The sequence below is a fragment of the Alosa sapidissima genome, chromosome 24 (assembly GCF_018492685.1).
Source record: "Alosa sapidissima isolate fAloSap1 chromosome 24, fAloSap1.pri, whole genome shotgun sequence".
NCBI lineage: Eukaryota > Metazoa > Chordata > Actinopteri > Clupeiformes > Clupeidae > Alosa > Alosa sapidissima.
In genome coordinates this window covers 30382829-30409720 of record NC_055980.1, presented here as the reverse complement: position 1 = coordinate 30409720, position 26892 = coordinate 30382829, and the positions used below count along the sequence as shown (strand labels likewise).

Genomic DNA, 26892 nt, shown 5'->3' with positions numbered 1-26892 from the left:
TGTTATTCCCACATGAAGCAACGTGACTGATGATGTTATCACTGGGAAAATGTTTTAACCATGCACATGAACGCACCGTTAGTGTGAGTACGCCCTTAGACATTTTTCATAAAAACAAATCGATTGGAATAAAAAACTCGATTTAAAATCGATTTGTTTTTTTGCCCAGCCCTAATATACTTCTCCTTAGATTCTAAATTATCTTTAATTTAACAACACATGTTATTATCGTGTGTATGTGTGCGCGCGCGCGCGTTGACGCTCATGTCCGTACAGCCCGTATTGGGAACGCGCTTGTACAATTTCCGGCGGCTGGGTTCTGTTGTTGGATGTACCGTTCTGTTCTGAATCAGGATGGTACTCGTCAAGGAATAGTGAGTACATAACTGTAACTGTTTTAAGTGTGTTTCACATTCACACTTGTGCACAACTGAAACCACGAGCAAATATTAATTTAGGTGTATACAATATTACATAATCGCCCACAGTAATGTTCTGGCAGTGATTTGGCGAGCTAGCATTGGCTAACATACATATTAGCCTCCTTGCTAGCTAGCTAGCTTGGACGCTATCTGATATTTTGTTCCGCTGAACAATGCGCAGATATGTGCGCTCTTTGCTGCATACAGTATCTTGATAAATATACATCGTATTACGCATATAAGTCCTCAATGGCTGAGAAAATAAATCGTGCCAGGAAAGGCTCAGAGGATTTGGTGTGAAGTCGCATAGAGGGGCGGCTCATGCCCGTTATGGGAGCGCTAGCGGGGAGATGGTGTGGACAGGGTGGTCATTATTAGCTAACCGATGTTGTTGACGTTATAATGCTAAGCAGCGGCCGAGCCCGTTATTCTAACGTCATCCCTTTCTGTATTTTGTGTTCTCCCCAGCCAAGTGCTGTTGCCATGTTCTGTTGAAGAGGTAAGGTGTATAGACCCAATCTTAAATGTGATGCATTTACACAATCGTTTTGTGTGTGTGGACTAGCCGGACACCTGCATGTTGCAACAACAATCACTGGGCAGTGGCGCTAGCGCTGCATGTCGCTCTTGTATCTGCTTTTTGTACCAACTGTGTTGACCGCGGCTGGCGTTGTTTATTCTCCCCACTGTGATGCACAATAGTGAGTAGTTTCCTCAGTTGTTATGTAATGCTCCCGTTCCCCACGCGACCCCTCAGTACCAGGTCGGGCAGCTGTACTCGGTGGCGGAGGCCAGCAAGAACAACACGGGGGGCGGCGAAGGCATCGAGATCCTCCGCAACGAGCCCTATGAGAAAGACGGAGAGAAGGGCCAGTACACTCACAAGATTTACCACATACACAGGTGAGAAGCACTCTCTCACACACACACACACACACACACACACACACACACACACACACCTGCCATTCCCTGACCATGCTGTCTCGCCCCCAGTAAGGTGCCCGGCTTCATCCAGATGTTTGCTCCTGAGGGAGCGCTCGTGTTCCATGAAAAAGCCTGGAATGCCTACCCATACTGTCGCACCAGTGAGTACACACACACACACACACTGTCAGAATGCATACCCATACTGTCGCACCAGTGAGTACACACACACACACACACTGTCAGAATGCATACCCATACTGTCGCACCAGTGAGTACACACACACACACTGTCAGAATGCATACCCATACTGTCGCACCAGTGAGTACACACACACACAAACACACACACACTGTCAGAATGCATACCCATACTGTCGCACCAGTGAGTACACACACACACACACACACAAACACACACACACTGTCAGAATGCATACCCATACTGTCGCACCAGTGAGTACACACACACGCACACACACATACAGAAACACACACACACTGTCAGAATGCATACCCATACTGTCGCACCAGTGAGTGTACACACACACACACACACACACTGTCAGAATGCATACCCATACTGTCGCACCAGTGAGCACACAAACACACACACACACACACACACTCTATCAGAATGCCTACCCGTACTTTCGCACCAGTGAGTACACACACACACACCGTCAGAATGCCTACCCGTACATTCGCACCAGTGAGTACACACACACACACACACTGTCAGAACGCCTACCCGTACAGTCGCATCAGTGAGTACACACACACACACACTTTCAGAAGTATAAGTATATCTACTCTTTTGATCCCGTGAGGGAAATTTGGTCTCTGCATTTATCCCAATCCGTGAATTAGTGAAACACACTTAGCACACAGTGTACACACAGTGAGGTGAAGCACACACTAATCCCGGCGCAGTGAGCTGCCTGCTTCAACGGCGGCGCTCGGGGAGCAGTGAGGGGTTAGGTGCCTTGCTCAAGCAGTGAGGGGTTAGGTGCCTTGCTCAAGCAGTGAGGGGTTTGGTGCCTTGCTTAGGGGCACTTCAGCCATTCCTACTGGCGCTCGGGGAGCAGTGAGGGGTCAGGTGCCTTGCTACAGCGGCGCTCGGGGAGCAGTGAGGGGTCAGGTGCCTTGCTACAGCAGTGAGGGGAGCAGTGAGGGGTCAGGTGCCTTGCTACAGCAGTGAGGGGAGCAGTGAGGGGTCAGGTGCCTTGCTACAGCAGTGAGGGGAGCAGTGAGGGGTCAGGTGCCTTGCTACAGCGGCGCTCGGGGAGCAGTGAGGGGTCAGGTGTGTTGCTACAGCGGCGCTCGGGGAGCAGTGAGGGGTCAGGTGCCTTGCTCGGGGAGCAGTGAGGGGTCAGGTGCCTTGCTACAGCGGCGCTCGGGGAGCAGTGAGGGGTCAGGTGCCTTGCTACAGCGGCGCTCGGGGAGCAGTGAGGGGTCAGGTGTTAGTCTTGCTACAGCGGCGCTCATGGGCACTGGGGCAGCCGTGGCTACCGGTTAGGGCTTGGCACTTGTAACCGGAGGGTTGCCGTGGCTACCGGTTAGGGCTTGGCACTTGTAACCGGAGGGTTGCCGTGGCTACCGGTTAGGGCTTGGCACTTGTAACCGGAGGGTTGCCGTGGCTACCGGTTAGGGCTTGGCACTTGTAACCGGAGGGTTGCCGTGGCTACCGGTTAGGGCTTGGCACTTGTAACCGGAGGGTTGCCGTGGCTACCGGTTAGGGCTTGGCACTTGTAACCGGAGGGTTGCCGTGGCTACCGGTTAGGGCTTGGCACTTGTAACCGGAGGGTTGCCGTGGCTACCGGTTAGGGCTTGGCACTTGTAACCGGAGGGTTGCCGTGGCTACCGGTTAGGGCTTGGCACTTGTAACCGGAGGGTTGCCGTGGCTACCGGTTAGGGCTTGGCACTTGTAACCGGAGGGTTGCCGGTTTGAACCCTGACCAGTAGGCACGGCTGAAGTGCCCTTGAGCAAGGCACCTAACCCCTCACTGCTCCCCGAGCGCCGCTGTAGCAGGCAGCTCACTGCGTGGGGATTAGTGTGTGCTTCACCTCACTGTGTGTTCACTGTGTGCTGAGTGTGTTTCACTAATTCACAGATTGGGATAAATGCAGAGACCAAATTTCCTACTGGTTGGGGAAGCATGAAGCCCTAACCAGTAACTAACTCATAGCCCAATAACCAGTAGGCCACGGCTGGTGTGTTGTCACTAATGTAGCTGCTTGATGTAGCCCAATAACCAGTAGGCCACGGCTGCCTTGTTGTCACTAATGTAGCTGCTTGATGTAGCCCAATAACCAGTAGGCCACGGCTGGTGTGTTGTCACTAATGTAGCTGCTTGATGTAGCCCAATAACCAGTAGGCCACGGCTGCCTTGTTGTCATGTAGCTGCTTGATGTAGCCCAATAACCAGTAGGCCACGGCTGCCTTGTTGTCACTAATGTAGCTGCTTGATGTAGCCCAATATATAATATAAATGGATTCAGTCTGACTTTTAAACATGCTTATCTAAATGGATTCAGTCAGACTCTTAAACACGCTTATCTAAATGGATTCAGTCAGACTTACAAATGCATTTAGATAAGCATGTTTAAAAAGTCAGACAAATGGACAACCTACTATGGTGAGCTATTCTAAGGAATTATACTAAGGAACTATGCTTAAGAACTCTACTGAGGAACTCTACTGAAGAAGTATACTGAGGAGTATAGAAGAGATATATTGAAGAGTTATACTGAGGAGCTCTACTGTGGGGGTCATTCCACGTCAGTTCAACCAGGGCCCACGCACTTAGGTCTCAAAAAATTCTGAGAAAATTACCAGGTGTACCTATGTTACCCAGGAGACACACTGTAAAATTACTCTTATGTAAGATCAATACTTTCCAAGATACAGCCAGTTTTACAGGGGGAGGGGGGTGTCGATTTTGTTCGGCCTCTTTTTTTTGTCAAAGTTCACAAGCTCACAGCGCAAGAACTAAACCATGTAGGAGGCTCACATTTTGCATGCTGGTACATAATAGGAATAGTATGTAGCAAAATCGTCACGTTTGGTCTGGATAATCCTGCATGGCCATAGCTGTCCCTCAAAGTTGATACAAATTTTATTGGAGTTTTTGGCTGTGCTCGGTTTAAGCCTTCAGAAGACATATTTGTACTCAACATAGGCTCTTGATTTATTTTCCTTACTGAGATAAGTAGAAACACTCTCACAAAAAACAATGAACAGAAAATAAATTCCTTCAGGGTCTGAACAGCAGACTTTACAAGTCTAAAAAATCATTTTGGTTCTCATTTTCAGAGCACCCAAACACCTTGTGGGAATATAAGATTTTTAATATTTTTTTCTTTATTCTCCATGATCTTTTCTTTTTAAAAACACCAATTTGACTTGTCTTATGCAAATCTTTCTTTTTCACTTTCCACCCTGAACATGGGCAAAATGCACCATTGACATCAATATGTTTTGTATAGAGCTACCACAGGTTACTCTATACAACCACAGGTGGCAGTGTGGTGACTCTATATAAAACATATGAGAAATGAATGAATATCTGGGAGTAGATAGATAGATAGATAGATAGATAGATAGATACTTTATTGATCCCCAGGGATCTGATTGATAGATAGATAGATAGATTCAGTCATTTCCCAAGCTACTGGTGATACTTCGATTTGGAGGATATGATATCATGCCAAACTGACATTAAAATTAAAACAACGAGCAAAACATAGCTAATGATGGAATTTTTACAACCCTGTCTGTCAAAATGACCTTCATGACCTCTCTGCTGAGGAGCTCTGCTGAGTATGGATTGTTTAGTTTGATTTCTTTACTCTGGTCCTCGAGCCAGTTAGTAAACAGCTGTTCAGACTTTGTTTTGATGGTGTTAGTGTGTGTGTTTTGATGGTGTTAGTGTGTGTGTATGAATAAACTCACACTCTTTCTCTTTTTTCCTCCTGCGCCTGGTGTCTCATCATCTCCAGTTGTTACGGTAGGTCTTACCGTAACACACACACACACTTACACACACTTACTCATAAGATAATACTTTATTTGTCAGACATGTCCGAAATGATGATTACTGTTTTAGACTGCATTCAGTACATATTCAGTACACATCTATATTGAAACGTCCTGTACCTAAACATCCTACACGTCCTGTACCTAAATGTCCTGTAACTAAACGGTAGTTAGTATATTTAGTACACATCTGTATTGAAATGTCCTGTACCTAAACATCCTGTACCTAAATGTCCTGTACCTAAATGGTAGTTAGTATATTTAGTACACATCTGTATTGAAACGTCCTGTACCTAAACGTCCTAAATGTCCTGTACCTAAACGGTAGTTAGTATATTTAGTACACATCTGTATTGAAACATCCTGTACCTAAACGTCCTAAACATCCTGTACCTAAACGTCCTCCACCTAAATGGTTCCGTATGAATATGAATATGTGTACCTTTACTAGTATGTGTGTAACTAGTATGATTCTCTCTAGCATGATTCTCTCTTGTTATCTTCTGAATTAATATATGAATGATTTCTTTCTTTATGATTGTGTGTGTGTGTGTGTGTGTGTAATTGATTCTCTCTTGTCTTCTTCAGAATGAATATATGAAGGATGATTTCTTCATTAAGATTGAGACTTGGCATAAACCAGACATGGGAACCAGCCACAACGTAAGCCTCTCCTAATGCTTACACACACACACACACTGTGCTGCCCGCCTGCAAGTAACACCCCTCGACGAGGCCTTTCTAACGGACCTACAATCTTTTACTAGCGTCTTCCCTATTGGACATATAGAACCTTTGCCCCTAATCTAAGTTGTTAGGCAGATTATGTCTTAAGTAAACAAATTATGTTTGGCCTTCAGATATTGTCTGAAGACACAGGTTATAAAAGTTGGCACAAGCAGACCTGCAGAATCACCACAACCAAACACCAGCTTTTAAACACAGAAATACCCTTGCCCAGAATCAAACCGCCAGAGCAGGGGTGGGCAACTAATTTCCCCAAGGGGCCACATGACAAACTGGGACTGTTGAGGAGGGCCGGACTCAAAATACCGAACTCAAGTCTGAACTCAATTCTGTTCAATTCTATTCTGTTCTTGTTTAACATTAAGTAAATCATATGGTTTTGTTTACTAGTCGTAAGAACAGATGAAGATGTTCTTGAAAATGAGGGAGACAAAGGAAAAACAGCAATATTTAATCTATGTCCAGTATTTAATCCTCATTCTCGAAAATGATTTTTTGACATTGACATTTTCTTCAGTTTTCGAAGACTGATATAAAAAAAGTACTACAATATATAATTAGGCTAGGTCATGAAAATGTGAAGGAGTCAGTACAACCGAGGCCTGTGCCACCATTTCATCAACACTCAGCAATATTTCATCATTAAATCATTACCATCATTAAATTAACTCTATGCAGAATTAGACTACGAAAATGTGGAGCAGACAATAGTAGGCTGTCATTAGTTAATCAACATGCACAAAGAAAACTATTTTAAAAATGTAGGCTATGTTTTTGCTTTAACTTTATGCACATAACTGTGATTGGTGAACTCGCTCTGTGTGTTGAGCCGGCTGCTTCAAGCAACCTGTGGGTAGTAGCATCATACTAGTTCGCTAACATAAGCTTTGAAAATAAACTCAGACATATTTTGGTTACAATTACGGGGTTATCCGATTGTAAACTGTCTATCTGCCAGTAACGTTTTGAAATGAACACTTCGTATCGCCAACGAGCAGCAGTAGGAGTTCGTTCTAACAACCTTTGCGGTGGTGAGCCACGCAGACATAAGAGACACAAAACTTTAAAAGGTTTACACCGACGTAAAGGCAACTGCACTGTGTCGACGCAGAAGCATAAACTCTGTTCACCAGCACATCAGTGAGGGTGTTTACGTCGTATGCATCCACACACAAATGTATGGGCGTACAAATAGCAGTCGCTTTCAAAATAAAAACAACAATATTGATTTGCATGCATTATCTCTATGCTAGGCTCTTGACTATTGTTCTTTCACGGACCTTACGCGGGCCGGTCAGGGAAAGTCCACGGGCCGTATGTTGCCCATGTATGCGCCAGAGCATACGGTTACCGTATAGTGAAAAGTTTATATAGGATAAATATAGACCAGAGCGTACGGTTATCATATATATAGGAGAAATATACACCAGAGCGTACGGTTATCGTGTATTGAAAAGTTTAGATAGGATAAATACACACCAGAGCATACGGTAATCGTATAGTGAAAAGTTTATATAGCATAAATACACACCAGAGGACCTCAACACTAACACAACACTAAACCCAACACTGGAAAGAGAGTTTAAGGGAAGGAAGGGATAGAAAATAATAAGTTCATGTCACGCTGTACTGTTCCCAGCTCCTCCAACACCAGCACAAATAATAGATGAACCAAACGTGACATTACAACTAACGTTATTTCCTCCAACCCCAGCGTGAATAATAGATGAACCAAACGTGACATTACAACTAACGTTATTTCCTCCAACCCCAGCACAAATAATAGATTAATCAAATGTGACAGTACAACTAACGTTATTTCCATCATGCATTCTTCTCAATAGAGCTAGTTCGAGATAGAGATCCATAGTCCACGGTTATTCTTCTCGATATGAGCTAGTTATCCATAGTCCACGGTTATTCTTCTCGATATGAGCTTGTTAGAGATAGAGATAGCCTGCCATATTCTACTCTCACACAGGTCTCACTGAATCCAGCGTTCTCTCCAGAAACACTGGAACACAGCAACACTAGCCTATGGACCTGGCCCACAGCAACACTAGCCTATGGACCGTGCCCAACACTGGCCCACAGCAACACTAGCCTATATAGCCTATGGACCGTGCCCAACACTGGAACATTGAAACACTAGCATATAGCCTATGGACCTGGCCCAACACTGGAACATTGAAACACTAGCATATAGCCTATGGACCTGGCCCAACACTGGCCCACACCAACACCACCAACCTATGGACCGTGCCCAACACTGGCCCACAGAAACACTAGCATATAGCCTATGGACCTGGCCCAACACTGGAACACTAAAACACTAGCATATAGCCTAGATGGAGCTGGCCCAACACTGGAACACTGAAACACTAGCATATAGCCTATGGACCGTGCCCAACACTGGAACACTGAAACACTAGCATAAAGCCTATGGACCTGGCCCAACACTGGAACACTGAAACACTAGCATATATAGCCTATGGACCTGGCCCAACAATGGAACACAGAAACACTAGCATATATAGCCTATGGACCTGGCCCAACACTTGCGATAGCAGGCTTTACCTTTACAAACTGTCATAGTATAATAGGCTATGCAGTTTCTGGCATCCATAAAGCATTTGTATATAAATGGCCAACATAACTTAACTGTAGCCTACATCTGACTCATCTTCAGGGGCGAGCAACGTTATTCTCCTTCAATAACATGACACACAACTTTATTTTTATACATTCATTTGATTTACAGGCTAGCCTAAATGGCGATTAAGCACATTGATTAACAGTCTAGCCTACATGGCGGTTAAGCACATTGATTTACAGGCTAGCCTACATGGCGGTTAAGCACATTGATTTACAGGCTAGCCTACATGGCGATTAAGCACATTGATTTACAGGCTAGCCTACATGGCGATTAAGCACATTGATTTACAGACTAGCCTACATGGCGATTAAAACAGGCTAGCCTACATGGCGATTAAGCACATTGATTTACAGGCTAGCCTACATGGCGATTAAGCACATTGATTTACAGGCTAGCCTACATGGCGATTAAGCACATTGATTTACAGGCTAGCCTACATGGCGATTAAGCACATTGAAGAGGCTTTCTGTTCATTATATCACATTTTATTTTCATAATTTTCATTTCACACCCAATGTTGCACGTCATGCTTCATTTTGCTGTTTGGTCCTGGCTCCTGGCTCCGCAATATGCCGGCTTGTACAAGGATTAAAGTTCTCCGTCATAGGACGGATTTCCGTCAATTTGATTTTAGAAATGTCATATTTGAGATCGATGCAGATCCGATGAGAAAAAAAATAGGAGGGGGGGGGGCTATCACCTTTGCTTTTCCAAAGAACACATATGGAGGACCATAACGGTCTAAAAGTTGGATTATAGTGACACATTAGAGACAGCTGATGAGGTTGGCCAATCCGTTTAACTTTTTTGGATATGATATTGTGAGCTCTATGTGCGAATTCGGAGAAGAAGCGTAGGCTGTGTTCTTTCCGTGCATCAATGTAGACAATTTCTTACTATCGCGAACTCTTGTCAGGGGAGGTCATTCATTTTGGGTGTCACCTATGACTTGAACAGATAGCCTTCTATGCCACCCGATGTAGGCTACTATTATTGTTACAGTTTTTAATCAATGCAACTAACATTATGTGTAAAGCGACGCAATATAAACCGTAGCATATGCAATTTATTATCCCGTCTGTTATGACATGTACAACAATGTTTTTCACAATTTGCGACGGAAGGTTTTGACTGAGCGTGTTAGCATAAAAAAAATAATATCACTGTCATCATCGCGAACTGTTGAGTAAGGGGGTCAGTCTGTTTGTGACGCACAGACAGCCTTGTAGCCTATTTTGCTTAGGCCTCACTTTTAACGACAGTAGGTTGTGAGTGTATGTTGACAAAAAATAACCATACAATTAAAATAGTCAACTTAAAACTTTGCTATAAAATATTATTCATTTATAGCACAAAACCATAACCAGTAGGCCTACCAGAACCTCGCATATTAGCGTCATGATTTGTGTGCGTCTATTTGGCAAGGCCACTAGCTGTCATGGATGCGTTGTTGCTAAAGGAAGGCAGGTGTCAAAAGTTAAAAAATAAATGGAGATGGGCAGCTGTTGGAAACGGGGGAGAACTAACAAGCCATGGTGTAAAGAAATTAAAGTGCCAGGGGTTTACTTTTGCGCGGTTCGCTGCAAGAAAATTGTTTATGGATGCAATAGGAAAACGTTTTAGCACGCCACCAATCAGAAGACCGCCATAAGGTTAACGTTTGTGCACTTCAGGACATCTTCCCTACCTGGTGCAACTAGCCACCACGACAGAGGTAGGCTACGTTTATCTATGGCTGACCGTTTTTACGTTAGAAAGTAGGCTACGCATGTTCTTTCATAGCGCAACACGACCTGTCCCTCACCATATCGCAATCCTTTTGTCAACCTTATACAATCTGTTGCTGAAGACAAAAGCACCATCTCCAGATTGTCGTTATCAAATGCGCAGACCTCCTGCATGAGCACACACAGTATTGCTGCTCATTGGAAAACTGAGTTGTCTGTAAAACTCAAAATTACCATGTTTTCATTAAATGCGGATGAGGCAACAAATGGAAATATGAACAATATCTAGAATGTTCTGATTCGTTACTTTGATGAGGAAATGGGAAGTCTTACAAACTTGATTTTATAGATTTTACTTGGTGTAGAATTGCATATCAACAAGAAAAAAATCTCCCCTTTAAACACTTTTGGCCTGAAGTAATTAAATAAGAGTGTGTTAAAGCCTTTCTACAATATTGCTGCAGTAGAAAAGAACAGCAATGGCTAATCAGCAATGGTCAGGGATGGTACTAAAATATATTTTTGTTCATCAGGAAAACTCAAATCTCAATCAAGAACACTCTCAATTCGCCTTATTCACATGGTGGCCATTGGCGGCTAAAACGAGGCTACAGGGTACACAAACCATAGGATTGTCATGTTCTATGCATTCACCTGTAGGTGGCATTAATTTTATAGTAAGTGTACCCTGTAGCCTCGTTTTGGTTTAAACAATGGCCGCCGTGTGATTAAGGCGAATACTCCCTTTACTTTGCTGTTTGCATCTTTTTGTACATTAAAAACCAATAGGTCGCGACCGCAAAAGGGTTGCTATCTCTATAGGTAGATATATATGACTTATGGCCTGAAAAAAGTTCAGTCAAACGATTTTTTTTCACTTTAATCCCTGCTTGTATGAAGTACCAGGCTGGCAATGTTTGGCCTAGTTTTTAGACACACAATGCGGCAAAAAGACGCCTCCTCTTCCTGTGAATGTTGCACAATCTCAGTGTAAAAAACTAAAAAATAAATAAATATTAAATTGATGGTCATGAGGCTGCATTGCACATGCCCCCATCAACACCATACGATGCACACATGCCCCCATCAACACCATATGATGCACACATGCCCCCATCAACACCATACGATGCACACATGCCCCAACCCACCATATGATGCACACATGCCCCCATCAACACCATATGATGCACACATGCCCCCATCAACACCATACGATGCACACATGCCCCCAACCCACCATATGATGCACACATGCCCCCATCAACACCATACGATGCACACATGCCCCCCCCCCCACACACACACACACACTAGGGCTGTAACGATATGCGATTCGAAACCGTAATCGCGACACTCATATCCGTGAACATGTGTCAGGGTGTGAAAAGGCAGATCCATGACGGACCCTTTCTAGTGTTTCACGCAGCGCTTTGCAGCTTACGCAGCCACACAAGCAACACACATCTCCCGCTTTACTTACCGGCAGCCTACGTTGTTGTGTAAATAAGTAAATCATAATTTCATAGCTCTCGTTGCTTTCATTGTACACTATGTGTTCAACTTTACCAAACAGTATAGAAGTAAACTCCCTCTCCTTGTGCCGTGCTCTCTCAATGGACACGCGCGACTCCGCCAACATAATCCAAATAAAACATTCACAATCGTGAACGCAAGGACGCATAGATAGATAGATAGATAGATACTTTATTGATCCCCAGGGGAAATTCAAGGTCTCAGCAGCATACAGACAACACAAACACATTCTTTAACAGCAGAAAGAGTAATTAAAGTATATAATATAAAAACACAACTAAGCATTAAGGACGGTAGAAGATAAAGAATATGCTAAATATACTAAAATACAAATTATACTAACTAACACTTAATCTAAATTAATTCTAAAAACAGTATCCACATAGTGGTGATTAATCAATCAGAGGCGCTTGCAATGACTGAGGCAGGGACTGAGCCTGTGATTCTCTGTGCATGGTGGTAGTGCAATGGTGATAGTGGTCATGATGATAGTGCAAATGAGCAAGTCCAACAGTGCAACAATGCAGAAATATAGTAAAGTCTATATATCTATATATTTAACTATTTAAAGAAAATGTATAAGTGTGGCCACAGTTTGGCTGTTGCATGGATGGGGGGGGGGGGGGGGTTATGCATATGTGCTAATGTGCTAATATAGCACACAAACAGTGAGGCATAAAGACAGTGGTAAAAGTGGATAGTGGACAGACCGTATCCAAACATGGAGGGGTGAAGAGGCAGACAGACTAAGCAGAGAAGTCTATCTCTCCTCTTCCTTTAAGTGAAGCATTGAACAGTTCAATGGCCCTGGGGACAAATGACTTTCTCAGTCTGTCAGTTGTGCAAGGCAGTGAGCGAAGTCTCCAGCTGATCAGGCTCTTCTGCTTAACAATAGTGCTGTGGAGTGGGTGACACTCATTGTCCAAGATGTTGATCAGTTTGTTCAGGGTCCTTTTGTCAGATAGTGAAGTGATGCACTCCAGTTCAGCTCCCACTACAGAGCCAGCTTTCCTTACCAGCCTGTCAATTCGCCCCACATCCTTCTTCCTTGTGCTTCCTCCCCAACATACTACTGCATAGAAGAGGACGCTGGCAACAACAGACTGGTAGAACATCCTGAGGAGCTTACTGCACACATTGAAGGACCGCAGCCTCCTCAGGAAGTACAGCCTGCTCTGCCATTTCTTGTAGAGTGCATCAGTGTTGGCTGACCAGTCCAGTTTATTGTCCAGGTGGAGACCCAGATACTTGTAGGTGCTAACCACCTCCACATTGACCCCATCAATGTGGATTGGTAGCAGAGTGGGCTTAGACCTGCGGAAATCCACCACCATCTCCTTGGTCTTTGAAGTGTTAAGTTGAAGATGATTGAGTTTGCACCATTGCACAAAGTCCTCCACCAGGCTCCTGTACTCCTCCTCCTGCCCGTTCCTGATACACCCCACAATTGCAGTATCATCAGAAAACTTCTGCATGTGGCATGACTCGGTGTTGTAGCAGAAGTCAGATGTGTACAGGGTAAACAGGACTGGTCAGGTAATCTGTAATCCAGGTGAGGGGCTGGATGGTGTTAAAAGCACTTGAGAAATCAAAGAACATGATTCTCACAGCACTTTTCCCCTTGTCTTGTCATAGAAGACGACTAGCTAAATTGCTATTAAATCCGCTTAGCATCATTAGCATGCTGCACATATTTGTTTAAAACTCTTGCATTCAAGTTGACTGATCATATCAATACCAATGTTTTCTAAAAGGGCCTGCCCCAAGGAGAACAAGTATTACCTTGAAACTTAAACACACATGGGGAAACTGAACAGTCCAATCAGTAGACTATGACAAGCTAGCCAACTATGCTACTTTGTTTACATTATTTCCAGGCTTCAACCAGACAGCTGAATTAAAGAGGTAGAGTTGTAATAGTGCTGTCATAAACATCAGACATTCAGTATTCTCTTTTTATATCAGGATATAATAATACAGATATATTCTATATTATATTGTAATCCTCTGGTGTTCTAAGGTAGGCTATTGAAATGTTATTTAATAAAATGTAAAACCCACCGTACGATGGACACATGCCCCCAACCCACCGTACGATGCACACATGCCCCCAACCCACCGTACGATGCACACATGCCCCCCCACACACACACTCACCTGTACTGTGCTTTCCTTATTTCTTCTTTTAATAACACTGTCTCTCCATCTCTCTCTCTATCTCTCCCTCTCCATCTATCCCTCTTTCCCCCTCTATCTCTCTCTATCCCTCTCTCTCCCTCTCCCCCTCCATCTCTCTCCCTCTCTCTCTGTCTTTCTTCCCCTCCATCTCTCTTTCTCCATCTCTCCATCTCTCTCTCCATATATATCCATCTCTCTCCCCCTCCATTTCTCTCTCTTTCTCCATCTCCCTCTCCCCTCCATCTCTCTCTCTCTCTCCATATATATCCCTCTCTCCATCTCTCCCCCTCCATCTCTCTCTTTCTCCATCTCTCTATCCGTGTCTCAGCCTCATGGTCTTCCCCCAGAAGAATGGGAGGAGGCTGAAGTGGTTCCCATCGACATAGCAGATCGCTCCCAGGTGGACGATGTGGTGAGTGTTCTAACAGGACGATGATGTAATGAGTGTTCTAACAGGTAGATGATGTAATGAGTGATGTAATGAGTGTTCTAACAGGTAGATGATGTAATGAGTGTTCTAACAGGTAGATGATTTAATGAGTGATGTAATGAGTGTTCTAACAGGTAGATGATGTAATGAGTGATGTAATGAGTGTTCTAACAGGTAGATGATTTAATGAGTGTTCTAACAGGTAGATGATGTAATGAGTGATGTAATGAGTGTTCTAACAGGTAGATGGTGTAATGAGTGATGTAATGAGTGTTCTAACAGGTAGATGCTGTAATGAGTGATGTAATGAGTGTTTTAACAGGTAGATGGTGTAATGAGTGATGTAATGAGTGTTCTAACAGGTAGATGCTGTAATGAGTGATGTAATGAGTGTTCTAACAGGTAGATAATGTAATGAGTGTTCTAACAGGTAGATGATGTAATGAGTGTTCTAACAGGTAGGTCTCTCTGCCCCTCCCTCTTTCTCTTTCTACCTTCCCTTCTCTGTTTCTTCCCCTCCCACCTCCCTCTCCCTCCTTCCTTCCTCTCCCCCTCTCTCTCTTCTCTCTCTCTCCCTCCCCCTCTCCCTCCTTCTCTCCCTCTCTCTCTCTCCTGCAGGATTATAAGCCAGATGAGGACCCTGCTATATTCCACTCAGAGAAAACAGGCAGAGGGCCACTAGGACCCGGTTGGAAGGTGCTCTCACACACACACACACCCCCTACACACACATTTTATATACTTTATTCGATTCCACTTTACAAGTCAAGTTACATTAGGAATCAAATCTTCTGAATAATCCAGTAGATTAAAGCAGTTCAACAATCTATCATGAGTTTACAGATTCAGGGGTATAGGAAGCCTGGTCTCTTCCAAATAAACATGCTTCCTATAATTGCTGATATGGAACAGTACTTCACTAGCTGCTTGGCCTTAGTTCTATATAGTCCCCCAATGCAAAGTCCACGGACCGCCAACCTATGTACATGACCTAGGCTACCAAACACTAACACAATGAGCTGGCATTTGTATCCTACGTTCTCAATGGCAGAAATCAAAGGCTGGTATTTGAGAGTTTTTGTACAGTATGAGTCCTCCATAAATAGGTCAAAAGCACATGACACTTCAAATATTTTAACTTTTTTAGCATTCTAAAAAATGGAGATAATGTCCAGTGTGTTTGCAATTCCAGAGACACACTCACCCACACAAACACTCACTCACTCTCACACACACACACACACAGACACACACGTACGAGACTCAGATCCACAACCTTCTGTGAGAGTCCCTGTATGAAGATCTGGTTTGTGCTTTGTTCACCTGGTGTGTGTGTGTGTGCGCAGTGATTAAAGTTCTCCGTCGCTAGATCCCAAAAATATGCTTCTTTTCTGTCGCATGTGAACTCTGGCTTTTGATTTTAAACTTGTCTTTATGGTTCCCATGTCATTAACATGCTGCAATTATAGGCTTTAAATGAGGTAAAAGTGACACCAAAAGCTAAACTCATCTCAGCATGATATACACTGAGGGTTGAAACATTAAAGCGGAAAACCCTTGCCAGGAGAGGACATGAAACTAGCGGTCAGAGCTACGTCACTACACGCACAGACTATGTGACATAATGCACAATAACCATAGGAAATGCACAATATGAAAGCAGTTATAGAACCACAGCCTTCCTTCCTATTTGTGTGTGTGTGTGTGTGTGTGTGAGAGTGACAGAGACGGTATAACTTGTCACTATTGTTCTAACTCCTCTAACTTACAGCTACGCGACTACATGCAGAGACTATGTGACCGCATGCAAAAATTCAAATGAAAGTAGACATAGAACCACATAGAACCAGCCTTCCTATTTGTGTGGAAATAGGCTGGACTAGTCCACTGAAATCTTTTTTACTGCAATTTTTTTTTCTCGGCTCGAGGTGCTACTCAAAATTCTTCAAGGTTCAAGGCGTCCCTGTGTGAGCACAGATAGGTGTGTCTGAAATGTCAGCTGGAATAGTGATGTCGCCTGGAATAGTGATGTCAGCTGGAATAGTGATTAGTGATGTGAGCTGGAATAGTGATGTGAGCTGGAATAGTGATTAGTGATGTCAGCTGGAATAGTGATGTCAGCTGGAATAGTGATTAGTGATGTGAGCTGGAATAGTGATTAGTGGTGTGAGCTGGAATAGTGATGTCAGCTGGAATAGTGATTAGTGATGTCAGCTGGATTAGTGATGTGAGCTGGAATAGTGATGTCAGCTGGAATAGTGATTAGTGATGTGAGCTGGAATAGTGATGTCAGCTGGAATAGTGATTAGTGATGTCAGCTGGAATAGTGATGTCAGCTGGAATAGTGATTAGTGATGTGAGCTGGAATAGTGATTAGTGGTGTCAGCTGGAATAGTGATTAGTGATGTTAGCTGGAATAGTGATTAGTGGTGTCAGCTGGAATAGTGATGTCAGCTGGATTAGTGATGTCAGCTGGACTAATGATTAGTGATGTGAGCTGGAATAGTGATTAGTGATGTGAGCTGGAATAGTGATGTCAGCTGGACTAATGATTAGTGATGTCAGCTGGAATAGTGATTAGTGATGTGAGCTGGAATAGTGATTAGTGGTGTGAGCTGGAATAGTGATTAGTGATGTCAGCTGGAATAGTGATGTGAGCTGGAATAGTGATTAGTGATGTGAGCTGGAATAGTGATGTGAGCTGGAATAGTGATGTGAGCTGGAATAGTGATTAGTGATGTGAGCTGGAATAGTGATGTGAGCTGGAATAGTGATGTCAGCTGGACTAATGATTAGTGATGTGAGCTGGAATAGTGATGTGGAATAGTGATGTGAGCTGGAATAGTGATGTGAGCTGGAATAGTGATTAGTGATGTGAGCTGGAATAGTGATTAGTGATGTCAGCTGGAATAGTGATGTCAGCTGGAATAGTGATTAGTGATGTCAGATGGAATAGTGATTAGTGATGTCAGCTGGAATAGTGATTAGTGATGTGAGCTGGAATAGTGATGTCAGCTGGAATAGTGATGTCAGCTGGAATAGTGATTAGTGATGTCAGATGGAATAGTGATGTCAGCTGGATTAGTGATTAGTGATGTCAGCTGGAATAGTGATTAGTGATGTCAGCTGGAATAGTGATGTCAGCTGGAATAGTGATGTGAGCTGGAATAGTGATTAGTGATGTGAGCTGGACTAGTGATTAGTGATGTCAGCTGGAATAGTGATGTGAGCTCGGCGAGGAGAGATGCTTAGGGATGTCACAGGTGGACTAGTTGAAACTTTTAACTTCTATTAGAAAAAGACTTTGAGATTAGTGTAGCAATGCAGAATAGGCAGTTTTCTTCTAATGTTGTTAAAATGAGCGATATTAGACAGAAATATAGACATAACGAGTTAATTTGATGAAGAATTCATGCAGTTAGAACCATTTAGATCGGCAAAAAGGGAAGCAAGGCGGCACTTTATCAGTATAGCATATCTGTATATATGGGGGCAGCCGTGGCCAGAAACTCATGAGTTTCTGCAGTCGTATTGGTACCAACTTTTATCTCATAAATTACCCCACTAATAATGCCCTGAATGGTACGGAACTTCTACAGTAGTACAACTGTGTTCTTTACTCATAAAACAAGGCATTGAAAAGTTTGTAAATACACCAGGAGTTTATTTAATTAAGACTTGTCTGATGGATTCTACTATCTGCTACTATATCGCTGCGTCGACGTTACTTCCGTGATTTGGGAAAAGCCCGTAAAAGTCCTGGCAGGAAGCATGCATAAGGATGTTAGATCCAGGAATGCACTAATATTTTGTTCGTAGTACCAGTTTGCAACAATTATTAGTTAACACTAAGTTGTAAACACTTCGGAAAAAAAATATTAAAAACTGGATATATACCAAAAAACGTTGATGTAATCGCTTCCTGCCAGGACTTTTACGGTAGGGGTGTGAATCTCTCATGTAAAAGACGATACGATTAGCATCTAGATACATGGGCACGATTCGATACAAGAAAAGATACATGTTCATAAAAAACGATTCAGTACGATTCGATGCGATTCGATTCGATGCAATTCGGTGCAGTTCAAGAATGAAAAGCATTCTGAAAGATTTTTTATCATTTGCTCAAGGTGCACATTCATTTTATATTATCAATTATCATGGTCATGGTTGTCAATTAGGCAAAAAAAAATGTGTGAATATGATTATCTAAACTGAGGTTTGTATAATATACTGTATTGAAAATGAAAAAAGAATAGTCTACATTTCAGTCAAACACAGCAGCCAAATACAACATAAAAAGAAATTTTTAGAGACTTTATAGATTTTATAGAGTTATATCTGATTGCTTTCAAGGAGCTGTAGCCTATTGTTGAGGTAAGACAATACCGAAATAAAATAAAACAAAACGGTGCTTAAGACACTCTTGGCTTTTTCTCATGGTTACATGCTGCTATTCCGACATGCCGCTACTTAGACATTGGCATCTAAGAGGCCGTTTACACGACACCGCCGGGTGGATTTTCTCTTACCGCTTTAACGACTCTGGCAAGAAAAAACCTTGCGTGTACACACAGAGGTGTAACCGGCTAAATGTGCTGTAGTGCATATGCCAGACCAGTCAATGGCACTGCTGTGCAGAAGCTTCACGATAATTTTGCGTGAATCGCGTAGAAGAAAACATTGTTGAAACAGTTTGTTAAGCCAGAGAATGTCTAATAAGTGCTCTGGTTAAGCAGTCGCATGAAATAAGGAGACTACAGACAATTCGGTTTTCAATTCAACTGTTAAACTAATAAAGTTCATTTTCAAGTTATGTGACTGCTATGTGAAATTTCAAATGTTTAGCCTACGCATTGCATTAGGTCTGAGCACCACTGGAGAAAACACTAACATGCAGTAAGCTAATGTTTAACTAAGTTAAGCTAACGTGTGCTTCTAACTTAGCCACTAAAGGCTGATAGGCTACATTGTGCACATAAATCATGACAGGGGAAAGAAAAACATTTTAATATGATAAATAAATGGTTTGGTTTGTTTTGACAAGCAACATGTCAGGTCGAGTGCCGTGGCTGAGTTGAGAGGTGGGGCTATGTCGTCATAAAGTTGCCGGCTTCGCACCTACAGGCGTCTGCACCGCGAAAGTTAGCCGGCGGTTTCAAAAGTTCCCACTTCGGAAGCCGATTTCAAAAGCTGTCGGTTTCAGTCTCCTAAACTGCCGGCGTCGTGTACATGCAAGGCTTAACCGTTAACAAAACCTCACCGGTTTCACAAAAACCGGCGTCGTGTGCACGGCCCCCAATTGTCGAAGTGGCGGCATTAACATTAATTTTCAGGCGTCCCACTACTGCGACATTTTTTTTTTTCATTGTCGGAGTAGCGGCACTTGACCTTTTTTCAAACGTCCTGCCATTCCGACACGAGGTCATTAACAGTGCCATAGCCAGGATTTTTCAACGGAGTGGACTTTTGCAAAGTAGGCCTAGGGTGGGCCTTTATTTTTTTTATTCCAATATGGGCAGTATAGCCTAGGCCTACAGTAATCGTCCCAACTTTAAACAACACACGATTTCATCACAGCTCAGACGATTCATGGCAAAAAAACAATAAAAGGCTACATTGATAAATAGCAGGGGCATCGACAGGATTGGATTCTATAATAGCCTACGCACAAGAACTTTAACCGAATGAAACCGAAAGGTTAGTCGCGTCTTTAAGAGTGCGCCTCACACACACCAGCTCCGTTGAACATTGTATTTTTCGTGTTTAAGAGCTAAAACAAGTTGATTAGAGAGTCACATTTGAAATGTCGGGTAGTCTAAATTATAGCCTATAGCGCGTGCATCTCAGTGGAAGAGATTTTGGAGAGAGATTTATCCTATGATGATTGTGATGATTATTTGTGTCTGGTGGTAATTAGACTATACTAGAGTATAGATACCTACGAATTGTTTTGAATAAATAAAGATAAGACAACAAATGAAATGTGACCCTGCAAGGCGAAACTAGTCTTTTTGGTAAAATTTACAAAATTAAGTTATTGTACTTACACGAACGGTCATAAACTAAACTTTCCAATAATATGCATATCGAGGGTATTGCAAATAGTATTGGGTATTGGATAGTCGCCGACCCTCATTAGATGTGGATATTTGGAGGTTAGGATAGCCTTCAAGAAACAAGGTTATCACAGTTGCTGTGAGACATACGGCCCTTCTCCAGTCCCTCTCAAAATCAAAACACACCCAATTCACGCTTGGACTTTTCGATTATGTTTTTCTAAATGTTGGGACTGATGGACACTGAACTCTGGGGGTTATTTGAACGTTCGTTGTAAAGTGGTTTACTGTAAAAGGAGCGTCGGATATCCCGCCTGTCTTTGCACAATTATAGGGCCATGATGATGCATGCGATAGCCTAGAGTCGAGAGAAAGAAGACTAAATAAATATGCAGACATGTTATGTGCAATTCAACAACTGCACGCATGACATATAAAAGATATATTCCTAGCCTACATTATTGTGTAGTAAATTGAGTTTATCTAACCTGCTGGCAAGCCAAAATGCGTTGCACATGGCTTTATCATTGTCCTCTAAAATGCAATATAAGCAACTTGAATATATCGCACACCCAGTTTGAACACCCTGATGGACACTGAACTCTGGGGGTTATTTGAACGTTCACTGAAGTGGTTTAGGCTACTGGAGCAAGAATTCCGCCCGTCTTTGCGCAATTGGCCAATGATTGACGGCCATTAATGAATTATTATAGGTGGCCTGCATGCACAGAGTTTGTTTGATGCATGGAGTTTCTAACCGTTTTCCCCCGAGAGCTTAGAGAATAAAATGAGGAGAGCTACCTGTGTTTTACATATAATGTGTAACATTTATTCACATGGCCAGTTCAAAATCACCTAAGGTTTTGACTGAAATGTGTGCAGATATCAATTATTGGGAAAAACATTGTTTGGAGTGGATGGCGGGTGGATTGTTGATGTAGCTGCAGGTGCAGATGACATGACTACAGCTCATCCATGCATCTAGGATGTTGGAATTTGATAGGATACAGGAACTGAGATAAATTGAAAATGAGGATTGGTAATGTCGGAATAGCGGTACTAAAAAAAGTCGGAGTAGAGGCATGTCGTAATAACGGTATGTCGTAATAGAGGGTTGTCATAATAATGGGATGTCGTAATAAAGAGTGAACCCCTTTTCTCATATAGCCTACAAGACTAAAATAGGCCTACATGTCAATGAACTCTCTGGGCTTATTTTGTTCCAACGGTAGACCTAATATGCAGAAACCTATAATGCCACAAGTCTGACTGAATATGAACAAAATAATAGTAATTTGTAATTTGTGTTCGTTTTAGCAGCAAGGGCCAAATTATTCTTTAACATTAAGGAAATCCCTTCATCAAACGTAAGGCTACTCTACAGACTATCATTGCTTTTTAGGAATGCTATAGTAAGTGTTTAAATATTGCGCTGGACGATAAAACAAAAGAGTAAAAATTCTCAAACAAACGACCGAGTGCGAGTTGTCACGTGCTTAAGTTGCAGTAGATATATGGGTAATGAGGTCCTTTGACAACTTTGGGCAATGAAGGTAGCCAAAAACGAACTGCATTACCCACAAATCCGTGCCACGTGTAGCTTCAAAACAGGAAGTGGGATGAATGCGCTGCTTGCAATGTAAATGAGAGTCTGAGCGAGCAGAAAAGGTTGTGAACCGATTCGTAACAAGTAAATCGATATAGCGACCGGTTCATTTCAGTTTTATTCCGATACGGGGCTTCACTTATTGATGTAGCCGTATCTTACACGTTAAAAACGGATACCGATACCTATCGGTTAATCTTTACACCCCTATTTTACGGGCTTTTTCCAAATCACGGAAGTAATGTCGACGCAGCGGTATAGTAGCAGATAGTAGCATCCATCAGGCAAGTCTTATTTAAATAAACTCCTGGTGTATTTACAAACTTTTCAATGCCTTGTTTTATGAGTAAAGAACTTTCAAACAAACGTGGGAACATCATGTCACAATGCAACACGCTGTTTTCCCTTGATGAACGTGAACTCGGAGTTTTCCCACATATGCATGTTGAGGATGTATATTTTTCTAAATAAAAGCTAGATGTACCAACTGCTGTGAACATACAGTTCAAGTTTGGTGAGTTTGTGTGTGTGGGTGACCGTGTGTGTGTGTGTGTGTATGTGTGTTCAGTGAGTTTCTGATCATTATTTCCAAACATACACGTGACAAAAGATAATTTTTTAGCAGATTCCGGAATTTTCACAATTTCTGGTTGTGTGAGTGTGTGTGTCACACAGCAACTGCCCCTACATGACGGTGTGTGTGTGTGTGTGTGTGTGCAGAAAGAGCTCCATAACAGCAGCTGCCCCTACATGACGGTGTGTGTGTGTGTGTGTGTGTGCAGAAAGAGCTCCATAACAGCAGCTGCCCCTACATGACGGCATATAAGCTGGTGACGGTGCACTTCCGCTGGTGGGGCTTGCAGGGCCGAGTAGAGAGCTTCATTCACAAGGTGAGACATACACACACACACACACACATATATATATATATATATATATATATATACGTACACATACACACACACACTCGCACACACACACACATATATACACACACGTACACACACACACATACATACAACTAGCGTTAAAGATAAGGCTGAAACGATTACTCGAGTACCTCGAATAATTTGATTACAAAAAATGATCGAGGAAAATTCTCCGCCTCGAGGCTTTGTTTATTCCTATCACTCACATTATCTGGCACACTCACATACACACACACACACTCAACTAGCATTAAAGATAGGGCTGAAACGGCTTCGTTTAATTCCTATCACTCACGTTATCTGGCCTGCTCAGCTCAGCGATCATTGTGTCACACAGACTGTTATCACTGCATGCACACCACTTTCAGAATTAACAGAGAATTAATTAAGTTTTGGGATCTTTTCAAACTTAGAAGACAACAAGGTGCAGTGTGTCCACTGCAGAGTAGAACTGGCATACCACAACAGCACGTCAACGATGATTCAACATCTGAGCCGAAAGCATCCAGTTGTTAACACCAGCTCACCAAGCGTACGTTGGTATGGCAACGTAAACATTGATGTTAGCTGATATAATGTAGTCCTTCTAGCGCTAGCTCACCAAGCATACATTGGTACGGCAATGCAAACATTGATGTTAGACAAACATTGGGTGGGTTAAACATTGATACATAACATAAAAAAACATCATCTCATTTAATAGCATAAAAAACATAATTTTCTGGTATTTTATTAGTCTAACAATTAGACTATGAAAATAATCGTTAGTTGCAGCCCTGCTTTCAATAAACAAAGCAAAAGGACTTGATAGCCATGCATAATTCAGAAATGCAAATATAACAGTAATACTACTACTACACACTATGGAATTAACGTTAAAGCCAACTACTGTACACTCTCAGGAACCAGGAACTAACGTTAGAGCCAACTACTTTACACTCTCCGGAACTAGCATTAGAGCCAACTACTTTACACTCTCAGGAACTAGCATTAGAGCCAACTACTTTACACTCTCCGGAACTAGCATTAGAGCCAACTACTTTACACTCTCAGGAACTAGCATTAGAGCCAACTACTTTACACTCTCAGGAACTAACTAGCGTTAGAGCCAACTACTTTACACTCTCCGGAACTAGCATTAGAGCCAACTACTTTACACTCTCCGGAACTAGCATTAGAGCCAACTACTTTACACTCTCAGGAACTAGCATTAGAGCCAACTACTTTACACTCTCAGGAACTAACTAGCGTTAGAGCCAACTACTTTACACTCTCCGGAACTAGCATTAGAGCCAACTACTTTACACTCTCAGGAACTAGCATTAGAGCCAACTACTTTACACTCTCAGGAACTAGCATTAGAGCCAACTACTTTACACTCTCAGGAACTAACTAGCGTTAGAGCCAACTACTTTACACTCTAAGAAACTAACGTTAGAGCTGACTTTGCCAAATAAGTAAGTACTATTCACATCACCATAGGAACAACTTGGTATCATGGTTTTGCGTAAATATTCACGCCACTTCAAAAATAGCCAACTGGCGTGTTATCTGCACGCATTTTGAGCTATCTGCGTGTACGTCAACGCCGCGTAAACACACACACACCACTTATCGTCTCACTTCCGCGTGTATGTCAACGGCAAGTATATGGCGCCCTCTAGGGTTATGGTTAGGTTATTGCGCCCTCTAGGATTATGTTTAGGTTATTGCGCCCTCTAGGGTTATGGTTAGGTTATGGCGCCCTCTAGGATTATGGTTAGGTTATGGCGCCCTCTAGGATTAGGTTATGGCGTTGGTAAACACGGCAAAATGCTATTATGCGTTAGATAACACACTAGTGGCCATTGGTGTCATATGGTCATATATACGCAGGTCATGATATCAGGCGCACACACACATACGCGCGCACACACACACACACACATACGCAGTTCATGATATCAGGCGCACACACACACATACGCAGTTCATGATATGAGGCGCACACACACACACATACGCACACGCACACACACACACACACATAGAAATAGAAAAAAAATCACAAGCTCAGGAACTAAAGCTAACCAGTATTCACCAGAGCACCAACTAAACATGACCAGTATTCAAACGAGCAGGTAGCTAACACACTCTCTCTCCCTCTCGACCTTTCCCCCTCCCCTCTGTGTGTGTGTGTGTGAGCAGCAGGAGAAGCGTCTCTTCACTAACTTCCACCGGCAGCTCTTCTGTTGGCTGGACCGCTGGGTGGACCTCTCCATGGACGACATCCGACGCATGGAGGAGGAGACACAGAGAGAGCTGGACCAGGTACACACACACACACACACACACACGCATGGAGGAGGAGACACAGAGAGAGCTGGACCAGGTACACACACACACACACACACACACACACACGTATGGAGGAGGAGACACAGAGAGAGCTGGACCAGGTACACACACACACACGCACACACACGCATGGAGGAGGAGACACAGAGAGAGCTGGACCAGGTACACACACACACACACACACACACACACACACACACACACACACACACACGGAGGAGGAGACGCAGAGAGAGCTGGACAAGGTACACACACACACGGAGGAGGAGACGCAGAGAGAGCTGGACCAGGTACACACGTGCACACACACACACACGTATGGAGGAGGAAACGCAGAGAGAGCTGGACCAGGTACACGCACACACACGCATACACACACATACACACGCACACACATACATACATATGCACACACACACATACGCACACACACACACACACACAGACACACATGCATGCGCACGCACACACACACGCATGCACGCACACACACACCCCTCAAACTGTATGAGGCCGTTTTAATTGTTTCATTGAAATGAGGAGTTTTGTTTGTTTGTTTGTTTGTGTGCAGATGCGAAACGAGGGGGATGTGCGAGGCATGAAGGCAGGCGAGGACTAGAGGAGGCGGAGTCTGCCTTCACCCCTCTTTTTCGCCCAATCACAGTTTGCCACATCATCACTAAGCCCCTTCCAAACAGGAAGGAGGTCATCCCTGCCCCAGGAAGCGTTTTGTGTGTGTGTGTGTGTGCGTGTGAGTGTGTGCGTATGTGAGTGTGTGCGTGTGTGTGTTTGCGGGTTTTCTGTGTTAAGGACTCTTCTGCAGCCAAACCTCTTTGGACGTCGTGTCCTCACGCTAAGCATCATGTCTGTTACGCTCTCTCTGTGTTCCATTAAATGAAGTATTAGAACTGTTCCGTCTGTCGCATGGTTACCATGGAACCATCAGCACATGAAGAGGAGATGGTCAGAGGAACATTTCACTAAACTCAACCATGATAAACTACTAAAGCCCCTACCCCTACCGTTCTGTGTGTGTGTGTGTGGGTGTGTGGGTGGGTGCAGTGTAGCATGGATGACAGTCATAGCGTTTTTAAATCTTGAGTGTACTACAGTGAAGCCCCGCCCACTTCTGGCTGCTTAGCAACAGGACATGCCTTTGCTAGGTGGGCGTGGTCTGACGAGTGTTTTACACACTGTAATAAAACACACATATTCTGTGTGTGTGTGTGTGTGTGTGTGTGTGTATGTGTCTGATTTACACACTTGTAAGAATGAATAAAACACTCTCATGACAGCCTC

At 43.2% G+C, this 26892-nt stretch overlaps 1 protein-coding gene across 2 annotated transcripts; it reads left to right on the top strand.

Moving 5' to 3' along the window:
* Window positions 1-266: 266 nt before the first annotated feature.
* Window positions 267-26892, top strand: pitpnbl (phosphatidylinositol transfer protein, beta, like). Of its 2 annotated transcripts, XM_042082279.1 has the most exons (12): window positions 276-374; window positions 891-921; window positions 1180-1325; window positions 1419-1510; window positions 5352-5359; window positions 5977-6051; window positions 14561-14644; window positions 15281-15358; window positions 23110-23217; window positions 25444-25548; window positions 25927-25944; window positions 26165-26892. In XM_042082279.1, exons 1-12 carry the CDS (start codon window positions 355-357, stop codon window positions 26210-26212), a joined length of 813 nt encoding a protein of 270 aa, XP_041938213.1. In that variant the 5' UTR covers window positions 276-354; the 3' UTR covers window positions 26213-26892. The 2 variants fall into 2 exon arrangements, with proteins under 2 accessions (XP_041938212.1, XP_041938213.1); XM_042082278.1 differs by lacking the exon at window positions 25927-25944 and having other exon boundaries at window positions 267-374; window positions 25444-25566.